Consider the following 13,152-nt stretch of genomic DNA (forward strand, 5'->3'; position numbering starts at 1 on the left):
CTCCCACCCTCCCACCCCCAAAAGGGTGTCCAAAGCATTAAACAGCAGGAAGAGGAGGAAGGGCGCAGAATGGAAGCCGGTCTGGAACTTATTTAGGAATTAGGCTCTTTCTGCTCCAATCTTTAACACACTTTGAGTTCAGGCACCTCATCATTTGAAAGCCTCACTATTCTTATAGCAAAAGCCAAAGTGGGAAGAGACATCCTGAGGCCTGAGATAAATGATGCTGGGGAGGTGGCAGGGAGATGGGCTGGATGGGGGGAGGCTCACGGGAGGAAGGTTTGAGGTTCAGCAGAGGGTGAGGAGCCCATCACACACTATTGTCTGCTCCCGGGATGGCTGCTGGGAGGCCCTGGGAGGGGTGCAGGATGCAGGGATTGGGAGAACTCAATCCCTGGCTCCACCCCAAATCTGTGCATCAGGTCTCCCTCTTCCCCAGCTGACAGGTGGTGGACCGATCACTCTGGGGGAGGAAACACGGACTCCAGGTCAGAGAGCAGCCTGTGGAGTCTTCTTAAAAGACCCCTCTCTGTGGCCAGGGGGTGAGCCCGGGGATTAAATGAAGAGCAGATTTAAAGCACAGTCAGTCCACTCACTGCATGCTGTTTCCACTTTGTTCCTAGAAGGATCTGGGGTGGGTGATTGACACAGTTCATTTCTCAACCTGAGGCCGGCTTTCCCTCCCCACCATCCAAAATGCACAAACTCAGCTCCCCTCAAATGCCAAGGCATTTCCAATATCCCTATCATCAAAGCAAAGCACAGTAAGCAGTACAAACCCACTGGCTGGGCACGGTGGCTCACGCCTGTAATCCTAGCACTTTGGGAGGCCAAGGCAGGATCACTTGAGCCCAGGAGTTCAAAACCAGCCTGGGGAACATGGTGAGACCTGGTCTCCATAAAAAATACAAAATTAACTGGGCATGGTGGTACACACATGTAGTCCCAGATACTCAGGGAGCTAGGGCAGGAGGATTGCTTGAGCCCAGGAGGTCAAGGCTGCAGTGAGACATGTTCACGCCACTGCACTCTAGCCTGGGCAACAAAGTGGGACCTTGCCTCAAAAAAAAACAAAAAAACAAAAAAAAAGAAACAAAGAAAACAAGGAAAAAAAAAAAAAAAAAAAATCTACCGCAGAGCACCCCAAGCCATCTAACTGAGGACTACTGGACACATTATTTTACGTCAACCACTTCCCTAGCATTGGGGGAAGGTGTTGCTGGCACTTGGTGGGCAGGCCTGTAACTCCCAGTGAGCAGCGGCACCAAAACACACAGAACAAGTTAACTGCCCTCCACCCACCTTCACCGCCTACTAGCCCGTCCCATGACAAACCTCACCTGCTACCACAGAGATTCCCTTCAGGTTGGGGATGGATCTGGAACACAGCACAAAGTGTTTTCTGAAAACAAAGCATTTTCTGCCTTACTGGAGATGCTGTCCCAGCTGGCAATGCAAACATGTGCACACAAAAACTGCTAGAACACTCTGTTCTGATCCCACAGCTCCCACAAACAAAAAAACCAACTCATGGCTGAGCCGGAAGGTCTGGGTGTCATTTATTGACAGCAGTTTATACACATTTGTTTCCTTCCCATGGTTGCTTCCTTCCCAGCACAGGCATAGAACCCCTGAGAAGGGCAGTCTCTGAACGAGGGAGCCAGGAACGTAGGTTGGACACATCTTTGGCAGGCATGTTCAGCCCCAGCAGGATGCAATCCTTCAAGCTGGAATTCCATTGGGTATTTGAGAGGGACCAAGGTGGGGGGTAGAGAGGAAGTCTTCAACAGGACTCACATCTCGGTCCAGGCCTCCTCTCTCACTATCCAAGTCCATCCAAGTGTTAGGACCCTGGGGGGCAACAATCAGGCCCACCCACCTCAACAGGGGCAGATTCTTCAATCTGTGCCCAGTTCACACACACCTGTTTCCGCTGGTCGCACAGTTAAAGAGAATCAGCCTTATGGTAACAGACAGACCACTTCCTCTCTGCCCCTCCCCAGCACCTCTTCAGCGGCATCTGCACAGGAACCGCTGGGAAGATGGAGGCCTGCCTTCTCAGTTCAGCCACATGTGCCCTCATCCGCAAATCTTCCATCAGCAACAGGACAGAGGCCACACATGGACCCAGGCAGACACCTGTGCTCCCCAGTCCATCACACACTGCCCCGCCTGTGTGCTGCCAAATGCTGGTGCCCAGGCCGGAGCTCCAGCAGGCCCCGAATTGGGACCTAAAGCTGGTTTGCATAGGCACTTGGCAATTTTTGGTAGGGAGGTGGATAAAAAAGTAGATGGATGTGAGAAGCATGAAAGTTTCATTTGATAGACTAATTAGAGATCTGAAGTGATTTTACCTTTATTTCCTTCACTTTAAGCCAATCATGAAATTTCACAGTGATTTCTGGGGTGGGGGCAGAAGGAAGGCGGTGTTAAGAATCATCTGGGCTGTGGCCCAGTCAGCCCGCAGAAGTGCAGGCAGGGTGGGCCCTCACTGGGGCAGCTGGAGGAGCACAGACTGCCCCGCCGGCAGGTAGGTGATGTTCCGAGAACGTGAGAGCTGGTATGCGATGTCCTCCGCGGCTTCCAGCTTGCGCAGCTCGATCAGGCCGTCCCCTGCAGTGGCCAGTGAGTTGGCAATCAGCTCAGCCGCCTTGGAATCACCCTCAGCAGAGATGATGGCTGCCTTTTTTTGCTGCTCAGCCTAAAAGAATGGAGGTAGAGACAGACTAAGATCAAACCTCAGGGCACCGCATGTCAGGCTACAACCAAAGGCCCTCCACCAGAAAGCCACCTTCCCAGGCTCCTGGAGGAACTTGGGGAGTTTACCTCCTCCTGATGGCGGGGGGAAGCAGAGCACACAGCCCACCAGTCCTCCCCTTCCCTTTCATGCTCACTTGTCACGGGAGAGATACATTTCTGTTGGCTGCATGAATATTTGTCTTATTTCAAAGTCCTCGTTAATATTAATTACAATCTAGCTTAACAACTCTACTCTGAGCCAGGAGGATCCAAGGCCAAGGAAAACAGAAGCAAAAGAAAAATGGAATCAACCCTCAACGCTCATCTTTCCTTCCAGCCCCAAGTCTAAAGGACTTCATCAAAGCCAGGACAGGGCCAGGTGTGGTGGCTCATGTCTGTAATCCCAGCACTTTGGGAGGTGGAGGCAGGAGAATCACTTGAGCCAGGAGGTCAAGGCTGCAGTGAGCTATGATCATGCCATTGCATTCCAGCCTGGGCCACAGAGGGAGACGCTGTCACACACAAAAAACCTCAGGATGGTAAAGGAAGAGCAGCACGCACTTCTGACTGTTCCTAGAGCTGCCTGTGGGCTAGGCTGGTTCCTGACCAGAATCCAGGCACCCACAGTGAGACCTCCTAGGCCTGCCCTACCAATATTAAGAGGAAGACAGTTCTCTGAAATGTGTGACCTTCAGGAGTGTGAGGAAGAGGACAGTATTAAGCCTCCCTGAAATTACATACAATTTTGAAATGGCTGGGCCCTGCGTCTATTTGCTTAACAAACATTTACTGTATACCTACTATCGCCAGACACTATACTAGACTTGTTATAATCTCTGAAGTTATGGAAGATACAAAGCAACGCAAGTCCCTGCCCACACAGTGTTTTCATTCTCCAAAATTCAATCTATTCCTCTTTTCCCATTTTATTTCTTGCTGTCCCCATCTCCCCATCAATTAGGGATACTGGTGGTGGGAAGAGGGGGACAACAATAAACATGTCTTTGCAAATACCAGAAAGACCAGGCTGCTATGCAAATACACTGTGTCCCATCGCATTCTTTTGACACATCTGGATGGATTTAGCACTAGAAAAAAATCTAGTGACGAAAGCACATCTGGTGCAACGTTTGATCTTTTTTGCTGTCAGCTTTCACTATGTAACTATGGTTAAAAATGACTTCTCAGTGAAGCTGAAAATACTCCAGGAGAAACATTTTTATTTGTAAGAGAGTGTTTTTGATCTCAGAGAAGTGGAAGAAAAATTACCCTTCAGTGATTTAGGAACATAACTCCACATATCCTTGACTAGCCCCCGAAGACTCTGGAACCAATTGCAGAAGTACAATTCTTTCAAGCCCCTTCCGATTATCCCGGAAAAAGGGATGACAGATGATGAATTTCCAGGCCACCCAGCAAATGGGGAAGCTGAGTGCAGGAGAAAGGGGAGAGAGAGGCTCCTGCCATCTGGTTGAATGCTCACCTTTTCCACCACAAATCTGGCCCTCTCTGCTTCCTGCTGAGCCACCTGTTTGGCTTCCACCGCTTCTGTGAACTCCTTCCCGAAGGTCAGATGTGTCTAAGGGGAGAGAGTGAGCACAAGATGAGGCAGTGTGATTGCTTAGACAGCACTGCTGGGACGCCTCCACGGCCGCTGGAAGGAAGAGGCCAGCAATGGCTCTAGCAGCTGGAGGCATCTGTGAGGCCAGAACACTCTTCCACCTCTGTATCTGTATCCAAACGGAGTTTATACTCAGAATCTCTGGCTGCCCAAACTGCTCCTGTACATTACTCTGTCACTCTCAGTGCAGTGAGTGACTTCATGTAGCAAATGGCACCTGGGGCTTTTGATGGGGCCCACAGGCACCAGAAGGTATCTATTCAATCGACCACCTCCCCAGAGGAGAACTGTGGGTTCTAAGACCCTCGCCACTGACTAGTGCTCTTCCAAGGGCCTTTGATACCTTGTTCAAAGCCCAAGGAAGGCCAGATGCAAAACGGGGCCCCTGAGAGTGAGGGAGGCTGCTGGTTCCCAGGGATCCAAGAGCCTGATGCTCTCTGCTTATGGATTAACCAGTCCACTTCTTCCCACAGCAGCTCCATTACTGAACAGGAAGAGGACGAGGGGTGGTGGAACGCAAATCATGCTATTCCCAATGTGAATGGTTCTGTTAAAGGGTTTAAAAGAAAGAGAAAGCAGGTAAAGTCATTGGTCGGGCTGAGGGTTTAGAAGTCTGATGATCCATAGACCTTCCCTAATCATGTCAGGTCTGACGTGACCGTCCCTAACGATAGCACAAACAATGGGAAAGGACCTCAGAATTCCTAATGCCCAGCCTAGAGCAATTTACTTATTCATCCTACTTTTTAAGGAAAAAGAATCAAGAGGAGAGCATTGGTTTTGCCATCAGATTCTAGTTGTTTCCCTTCCTCCGCTCTCCCAGCCTCTGCTTTTAAAAAAGCAGCCAGCCCTGAACTGCTCCTGACAAGTAAATCCTGGTTTCATTCTCTCCCAGAATGTTTAAGCTCCTAACTCTAACTGCAGCTGTTGTACTTCGCCTGATCCATTTCTAGTCTCTTAGTCAAAGTTTGGGTAAGAAAATCTGATCCTGAGAAATGAAAAATGAAATGTATAATTATGGAATAAAATGTATTTCTAAAAGGGCCAGCTGAGGGCAGTGAATTCCCCATGAAACCTAATTTTCTTCTCACACCTCTTAGACAGGGTTTCCTGTGGTCAGCCCACATTTCCCCAGAATGGAGTATGTGGTTCAAGTCTAGTAAAATGCCAACTTTTCCCTTAGGTTTTTACACAGCGTTTTCTCACAGCCAAGGTGTTCAGGTTCAAGGTAATTACCAGGGGAGGGCCTGCAGAACGGCTGCAGCCTGGCCTCTTGCCAGCAGAGGGAGCCCCGAGCCCCCGGGGGTTCCAGCAGGCAGAGCAAGGTGGAGCAGTGCCCTGGGGTTAGCACTGGGTGTTGTCCAGTGGCTGTTTAAACAGCTGCACAGATGCTGGGGGAAGCGGTGCCTTTCCCTAGCGATGCACGGGAGAACTGAACAGGAAGCACTTTACCTCACTGCCCGAACAAATCACTCCAAATGATTTTTCCCAGAGAATCTAGAAACACGACCCTTCCCCTCACCCTCCTCAACCTGAAACGCTATCCTGCCTGTATTGCTTTCTGTCTGAGTTATGACATCCAATGTCATATAAACACACAAGCTATAGTGTCTCAAGAGGATAGCTTACGCCTCAGAGATGTCCCTTGCCCCCTATACCAGGCCTGGGGGAATCGAACCATTCGTTTACACTCTATCACCTTTCACTAGGGTTCCCAGAACGTACATCACTGAGCTTTCGGACCGTAAGTGTTAGAAAACTCCCAGGGGTCGGGCTGGGAGGTCTGTGCTAGGGATAAAGACTACCCGAGCTGTTCTCTGGTCTCTACCAGACAGTTTCTGCCTGTGTCAAACAGGGTTAACAAGGCATCACTTTCTGGGTAACACAGTTTGGAGAACGTAAAACATGTAGTGGTTAGGGACTATCTGGATACAACCAGAGGTCATAAGAAAAATGTGTGTGGCAGGGGGAAGGTAAAAGAACCCTCAACTGAAAAACCCACGGAGACTGCCTCGCCTCAACATGTTTCTGTGTTTTCAAGTCTCACATGTAGCAAAGCAGAAGCAGGGACCTAATAGCGTCTGCCCAGAAATGGAGCCAGGCACCTAACGAGAACTGCAGCCCCTTCCCCTCGGTCTCCCGAAGGATCTTACCAAGGACACGTCATCCAGGATGAGCCCAAAGGTGGCTGCTCGCTCTGTAAGATCGTCGCTCACCTGCCTGGAGACCAGCTCTCTCTGGGTGATTAGTTCTCCAGCATCAAAGCGAGCCTGGTTTCAAAGGGAGGAGCAGAAGGGCAGGTCAGGTTTATGAGGAAGCAGAAAAGGAACCAGGAAACTGCAGCCACATCCCAACCAACCCACTGCCAAGCACTTCCTGCCACCTGGCACCCTTCTGGGGAGGTGCTCTGGGCTTGAGGCTAAAGGCCCCTGTTCACTCACCACCACTGACTTGAGGATCTCGGTCGTGATGGACGGCAGCACACGCTCATCATAGTCCTCTCCGATGCTGGTGAAGATGCGAGGAAGCTGGCTAGCGACGGGCCGGAAGAGGATGCGCAGTGTGATGTTGACATTCTGTAAATCTTAGGGTAGGGGACAAACACTAGAGTTAAAAATAAAAACCACTGTAGGAAAACAAGTGCTTTTTTTTTTTTTTTCCTTTTTCCTTTTTTTGAGACGGAGTTTTGCTCTTGTTGCCCAGGCCGGAGTACAATGGGACGATCTCGGCTCACAGGAACCTCCACCTCAGGTTCAAGCGATTCTCCTGCCTCAGCCTCCCCAGTAGCTGCGAATACAGGCACACGCCACCATGCCCAACTAATTTTGTATTTTTAGTAGAGATGGGGTGTCACCACGTTAGGCTGGTCTCAAACTCCTGACCTCAGGTGATCCACCTGCCTCAGCCTCTCAAAGTGCTGGGATTACAGATGTGAGCTACCGCGCCTAGCCACAAGTGGTCTTTTATATGACCTCTCCTACTCCAATTTGCTACAATTTGTATTTATGTATTTTGAGACAGGGTCACATGTTGCCTAGGCTGAAGTGCAGTGGCAAGATCAAGGCTCACTGTAGCAGCCTTAACCTCCTGGGATCAACTGATCCTCCCACCTACACCTTCCAAGTAGTTGGGACTACACAGGCACATACCACCACACCCAGTAATCTTTGTACTTTTTGTAGAGCTGGAGTTTCGCCATGTTTCCCAGGTTGGTCTCAAACTCCTGGGCTCAAGTGATCCATCTGCCTCAGCCTCCCACAATGCTAGAATTACAGGTGTGAGCCATTACGCCTGGTAATTTTTATTTTTTCTTTTTAGAGACAAGGTCTTGCTATGTGGCCCAGGCTAGACTCAAGTTCTTGGGCTTAAGCATTTCTCCTGCCTCAGCCTCTTGAGTAGCTGACACGCACCACTGTGCCTGGCTCCAAATTGGCTACAATTTATAAGCAAATCTGCTGATTATAAGATCCTAGAGGGCAAGGAATAGGTATGCCTGGTTTCCTTGGCAGAGAACCCAACAGAGCATCACAAAGAGTTTATAATTTCTTAGAACATTCAGTGATAGCAGCTTTTTGGTATCCCCTGAATGCCCTCAGATACACGTAATTCAGATTATATGTCTACCAGGTGCCACGTAACGTCTGCAACACTGAACATTTTAAGACAATAGACAGGCCAATGCTAAGAATTGTAGGGTGAGGCCTTTCCAAGCTCTGGTGATTGTGGCCAAGTCAGGAGTCAGCCTTGGAGAGGTTAGTTTGGGTCTGGTGGAAACCGTGTTAGACTAGTTCATTTGCTTTCTGGGCCTTGAGGAAATGTCGGGGAAAACTGAAGGAAAAAACAGTCATAAAAGCACTCTGTCAAATGTGTAACACATATAAGGGGTTAATAGACCCATCTGTGTTCTGCTTCTCATTACTTGGGCCAATTAAAGGATCCAGGGAGAGAATTATACCTTCCCCTGGACAATTCAGGCCTGCAAGGAGCCAAAGCACTGTCATGGCTTGCTTACAGACGTCAACAATACGGACCAAGCGCCCATGAGACAGAGCCCTGAACTGCGCACCAAGAGAGGTGGGCAATGTATTAATACCGACAACTCCCTGATCTCTGGAAGCTCCTATCAATAGTTTTAGAAATAGGTACGTAATGTATCCTGAAAACAACTGCAAAACAGTACAGAAAGAAATCCCAAAGAGGTGGGAAGTTTAGAAGCAGGCTTTTTTTTTTGAGACAGAATCTCACTCTGTTGCCCAGGCTGCAGTAAAGTGGCACGATCTCAGTTCACTACAACCTTCATTCCCCAGGTTCAAGCGATTCTCCTGCCTCAGCCTCCTGGGTAGCTGGGATTACAGGCACCCCCCCACCACCGGCTAATTTTTGTATTTTTAGGCTAGACAGCATTTCACCACATTGGCCAGGCTGGTCTCAAACTCCTGACCTCAGGTGCTCCACCTGCCTCGGCCTCCCAAAGTGCTGGGATTACAGGCATGAGCCACTGCACCCGGCCATAAGTGGATATTTCTAAGATTCCATATCGAACTCTCCAGGGCAAGTAGTCTAGTCATTCCTGTGATGTACAGTCCAAACTCTTTTGGATCCTGGTATCCCACAGATGCTCCAGCGACACAAAAGAGCAGAGCACCTCTTCCACACTCCCTACTTTACCTGAACCACAGGCAAGACTCACCTTTGCTACCAGTGATGACCGGCACATTACGTGGTCGAGAACGGCAGTCAAAGATAATTGGTTTCTGTACCCATGGGATGAGAAAGTGAGTCCCTTCCCCTACCACAATGTCCTGTACTCCACGGAACCGGTCAAAGATGACAGCTCTGTGCCCAGCATCCACTAGGAAGAAAGGATAATGACATGTCACAAAAATCTTCCCATCCTTTAAACAAAAGGATCATGTCTTTGAAAGAGCCCTGGTGCTTTCTGTTCACTTAGTAAGTCTCCCCTCTTCTCTCTGTCTTCCCCAACTCCTGGTCTCTAGAGACTTCTAAATAGCTACAAAACTAAGCAATCACTTCCTGTTCCACATGTCCCCAAGGATTGGTAATAGGATCTGTTCCTTAGCATCCTTTCTCCTTGAGGGAACTGGCTGTTGATTTTCTGAATGACCATTCTATCCCTGAATTCCCACCAACATATTTCCAGGAATCACCTACCAAAACTTCTAAAACTCACTGAGGTCTTCCCAGTTACCACATATCCAAGGGGCTCCAATTTAACCTAGTGCTCCCAGAAGCAGCACCCTCATTACGGGAATCCTACATTTAGAAGGTCCCACTCTTTCTTCCTAATAGCTCTGTTTCTATAGTTTTAAGGGGTTATAGAGCTGTCTTGGCAGAGAGAGAAATTTATGACGGCAATTACTGTCTAGTGGCAGGTGTGGCCAAAAGGATCACAAAACTGCTAAGATGTGTCATATAAGCCAAGCAGGCTTTTCTAATCAGCTGCCTCTCTGAACTTTATCATTGGTCCAAATCTTCACTCTGAAAGTAAAGCTCCTCTTGTCAGCCAGCCACACACCAGATGGGTCAATCTACTGCTGCTTTGCAGCATGTGAAAGTGTTAGAATGTCAGAGTTAAAGGGGGTCCTACAGATACAGTCAGGTCAAATCCATTGCTTGACCAATGAGGAAGCTTCCACAGTAAAGTGAAAGAAAACCCAGCTTAACCCCCCTCCTACAGTTTTTTCTTTTTTTTGAGACGGAGTCTCGCTCTGTCACCCAGGCTGGAGTGCAATCGCCGGATCTCAGCTCACTGCAAGCTCCGCCTCCCGTGTTTACGCCATTCTCCTGCCTCAGCCTCCCGAGTAGCTGGGACTACAGGCTCCCGCCACCTCGCCCGGCTAGTTTTTTGTATTTTGTTAGTAGAGACGGGGTTTCACCGTGTTAGCCAGGATGGTCTCGATCTCCTGACCTTGTGATCCGCCTGTCTCGGCCTCCCAAAGTGCTGGGATTACAGGCTTGAGCCACCGTGCCCAGCCCCTCCTACACTGTTAAAAGCTGGGCAATGCATCTCAAAGATATTTCTTCTGAAACTATCCAAATTCAGCAGAGCAAAAGCTCCTGTTCGGGACAAGGTCGCCCAAACAGATCTGCAGCCTTTGCTGTTATTCCACATGCAAGAAGAGGAGAACAAATGAGATCTCCATTTCAGACAGCCAGGGCAATCCAGACCCTGTGCGGCAGCATTTGGGTGGTGCAGCTTCACTTCACCTTGACAGGAGCCACTGGACACACCCAACTAGGAAGTGGGCTGGGAGGCTCTTTTTGAATAAAGGCTCTGAGAGAACCTATGACTGAAAGTTCAGGGGCTCTGATAACCATGCAGTCCTAGGGTATGAAATGGCAAGAGATGAGCCCTCTTGGCCACAAACATATTCACTGACAGCAGCTACCATCAAGAGTGTCACATGGGCTATGCAGACCAACAGAAATCTCCCAGGAAAGTGCAGTGACCCACTGTCCCTCCATGCCTCACCATTATATAAGGCAGAGTTCACCACGCCTCCTGCAACAGCTAAGGCCAGGCCAAACTTGCCAATGGACTCAAACACTTTGGCAGCCATGTTTTCTTCTGCTGGACCCTCTCACACCTAAGGGGATAAAAACAAAATACAATAACATTTGATGCCAAATCCTCAGAAAAGGCCCTCTCTGACACACAACAGTCACTTTTCAACCGGGCTATTTATTTCCCCATTCCTGAAAGTGCTAAATCATCCATTGAAGGATACCTAATAATGCTTTGTAGCTTGTAAAGTGTACTATCAATTCTTCTGCTTTATTTTCCAGTTTCTTTTCTTTCTTTTTTCTTGAGACAGGGTCTTGATCTGTCACCCAGGCTGGAGTGCAGTGGCACAATCTCAGCTCACTGAAGCCTCGACCTCCTAGGCTCAATCTTCTCACCTCAGCCTCCCAAGTAGCAGGGTCCACAGAAGTGTTAAATTAGCTAGCCACCACGCCCAGCTAATTTTGTTCAATTTTTGCAGAGATAGGGTCTTGCTACGTTGCCCCAGGTGGTCTTGAACTCCTGAGCTCAAGTGTCCCCCTTGCCTCGGCCTCCCAAGTGTTGGGATTACAGGCATGAGCCACCATGCCTGGCTGATTTCTCTTTTTTTTCTCAACCATTTAAAGTAAGGTGTCTGGGACACTTGGTTCAATAATGAAAACAATGCATGGGCTTGAAATCCATAGAGAACTTAGCACCATACTAAACCACCCTCTCATTTCCTGGACAAGTAGGCCCCCAAAAAGAGGCTGTGTGGTTGGATTGCTGCAATTATGGTTTGAAAAAATAACTCGAAAAATGTGCTACATGTTGATGTCAACAAAAAAAGTAACCATTACAGCTAACACTTATATCAGGTAGCCTAATAAAAGCGATTTATTTACTTCTCACAATTACCCTATGAAGCATATTACTCCAGAGGAAACAGAGGCACACAGAGAGGTTACATGAGAAGCCGAGATTGCAGTTATTAAGTGGTAGAACCAGAATTAGAACCCAAAAGTCTAATGCTAGCAGACACAGCTTTCCTCCTCACCATACTGCTTCTCAACATTGTGTATTAGGAACGACCTGCTTCTTATGGAAGCAGGAGCTGGATGACATCCTGTGGCCAAGATAACTTAAGAACCCATTTGGGAGAAAGGCTCTAACTAGTTGCACAGGGATAAAGAGTTCTGGAATAACTGGGAGGGTGGGGCTGAGGCGGGGTGGGCATAAGCACAGTTGACCTAACTAGAAATCACTCTAGCATCTAACTTTCTAACGCTCCGCCCCACCGTCGTTGCCCGCTCCAGCCTCAAATCCTCCCTCCCTACTTCCCAGACCTCAACTCCTGAGACTACCTTTATCTCGTCCAGTGCATTTAAATCTTCCTTCTCCGAGGCTGGGACACCTGGCTCTTTCCATTTCTAATGGCTTCTGGATTATTCCTCACCCTGCCCCCATGGACACCTCCCTTACTCTGAGTACCCCCTGGCTCGTCCCGGGCTCAGCCCCTTCTCCCCTCCCTCAAAAGCCGGACTCACGCACGCACTCTCCTCGCCCAAAGTGCACATCATGGGGCACAGGAGGATTGCAGAGACGCCCAGAGACTGGCCTTTGCCGCCCCCTCCATTCTCACCTGCTTCCACTCTGACCTCCACATGAATTCCCCCACCACGCATACTGCGCATGCGCTCCTCTGCCCCGCCCTCTTTCCAAGATCCACGCTTCCTATTGGTGGGGAAGAGAGCTGTGAGTTCTGGGAAGGGTGTCTTAGAACCTCACCCTGGTTCCACGGCTCTTAGCAGATGAACTACAACTCCCAAAAGGCTATGCAGCGGCGGGCCCGCGAAGAAAAGCGTTTTCTCTTTGGTGATCACCGCGACTATGTTGCCGCAATGCCTTTTGGGAGCTGTAGTTTCCTGGGGCTAAATGCACGTGCCTATCCTGTACAGCGGCTAAGACTGAGGGAAGGTGAGCCTTAGGGCTCCGGGAAAGAGGAGGTGGGCGTCCAGTTGGTGGCAAAAAATGAGTAGGGGCAAGTTTATCACTGATGAAGAAGGGCAGGTGGAGCTCTGGGGGAAGTCGTGGTGAAATCACCGGCGGGCTGAGACCCTTTGGGAGAAACGAAGGGCCGTCTTCCTTCCAAAGCCCTGTCTGCAAACGTCCTCAGAGTTGTGAGACATTGATTACCAGACACAGAGAGAACCATCTGTGCTGAAACACTGAGACCAACCGAGAGGAAGGAATTCATTCAGGGTCATGCACCGAGTGAGAAAAGGGGCTC

General features: G+C 49.2%; 1 protein-coding gene across 2 annotated transcripts; it reads right to left on the reverse strand.

Moving 5' to 3' along the window:
* Nucleotides 1-1,535: 1,535 nt before the first annotated feature.
* Nucleotides 1,536-12,570, reverse strand: PHB (prohibitin). Of its 2 annotated transcripts, none has more exons than XM_010359938.2 (7): nucleotides 12,505-12,570; nucleotides 10,854-10,968; nucleotides 9,051-9,212; nucleotides 6,802-6,944; nucleotides 6,514-6,630; nucleotides 4,223-4,318; nucleotides 1,536-2,701 (listed from the first exon to the last, which is right to left on the reverse strand). In XM_010359938.2, exons 2-7 carry the CDS (start codon nucleotides 10,939-10,941, stop codon nucleotides 2,489-2,491), a joined length of 819 nt encoding a protein of 272 aa, XP_010358240.2. In that variant the 5' UTR covers nucleotides 10,942-10,968; nucleotides 12,505-12,570; the 3' UTR covers nucleotides 1,536-2,488. The 2 variants fall into 2 exon arrangements, with proteins under 2 accessions (XP_010358240.2, XP_010358248.2); XM_010359946.2 differs by having other exon boundaries at nucleotides 12,410-12,523.
* Nucleotides 12,571-13,152: the final 582 nt, after the last annotated feature.

This window comes from Rhinopithecus roxellana, chromosome 19 (genome assembly GCF_007565055.1).
Source record: "Rhinopithecus roxellana isolate Shanxi Qingling chromosome 19, ASM756505v1, whole genome shotgun sequence".
In the NCBI taxonomy this organism is placed as follows: Eukaryota; Metazoa; Chordata; class Mammalia; order Primates; family Cercopithecidae; genus Rhinopithecus; species Rhinopithecus roxellana.

Coding starts and splice junctions, on each gene's coding strand:
- PHB (XM_010359938.2), bottom strand. CDS start 10,941: ATGGCTGCCAAAGTGTTTGAGTCCATTGGCAAGTTTGGCCTGGCCTTA. Junction 6,945..9,050: donor GGTCATCACTGGTAGCAAAG/GTGAGTCTTGCC, acceptor CCCTACCCTAAG/ATTTACAGAATGTCAACATC. Junction 4,319..6,513: donor TCCTGGATGACGTGTCCTTG/GTAAGATCCTTC, acceptor CTCTCCCCTTAG/ACACATCTGACCTTCGGGAA.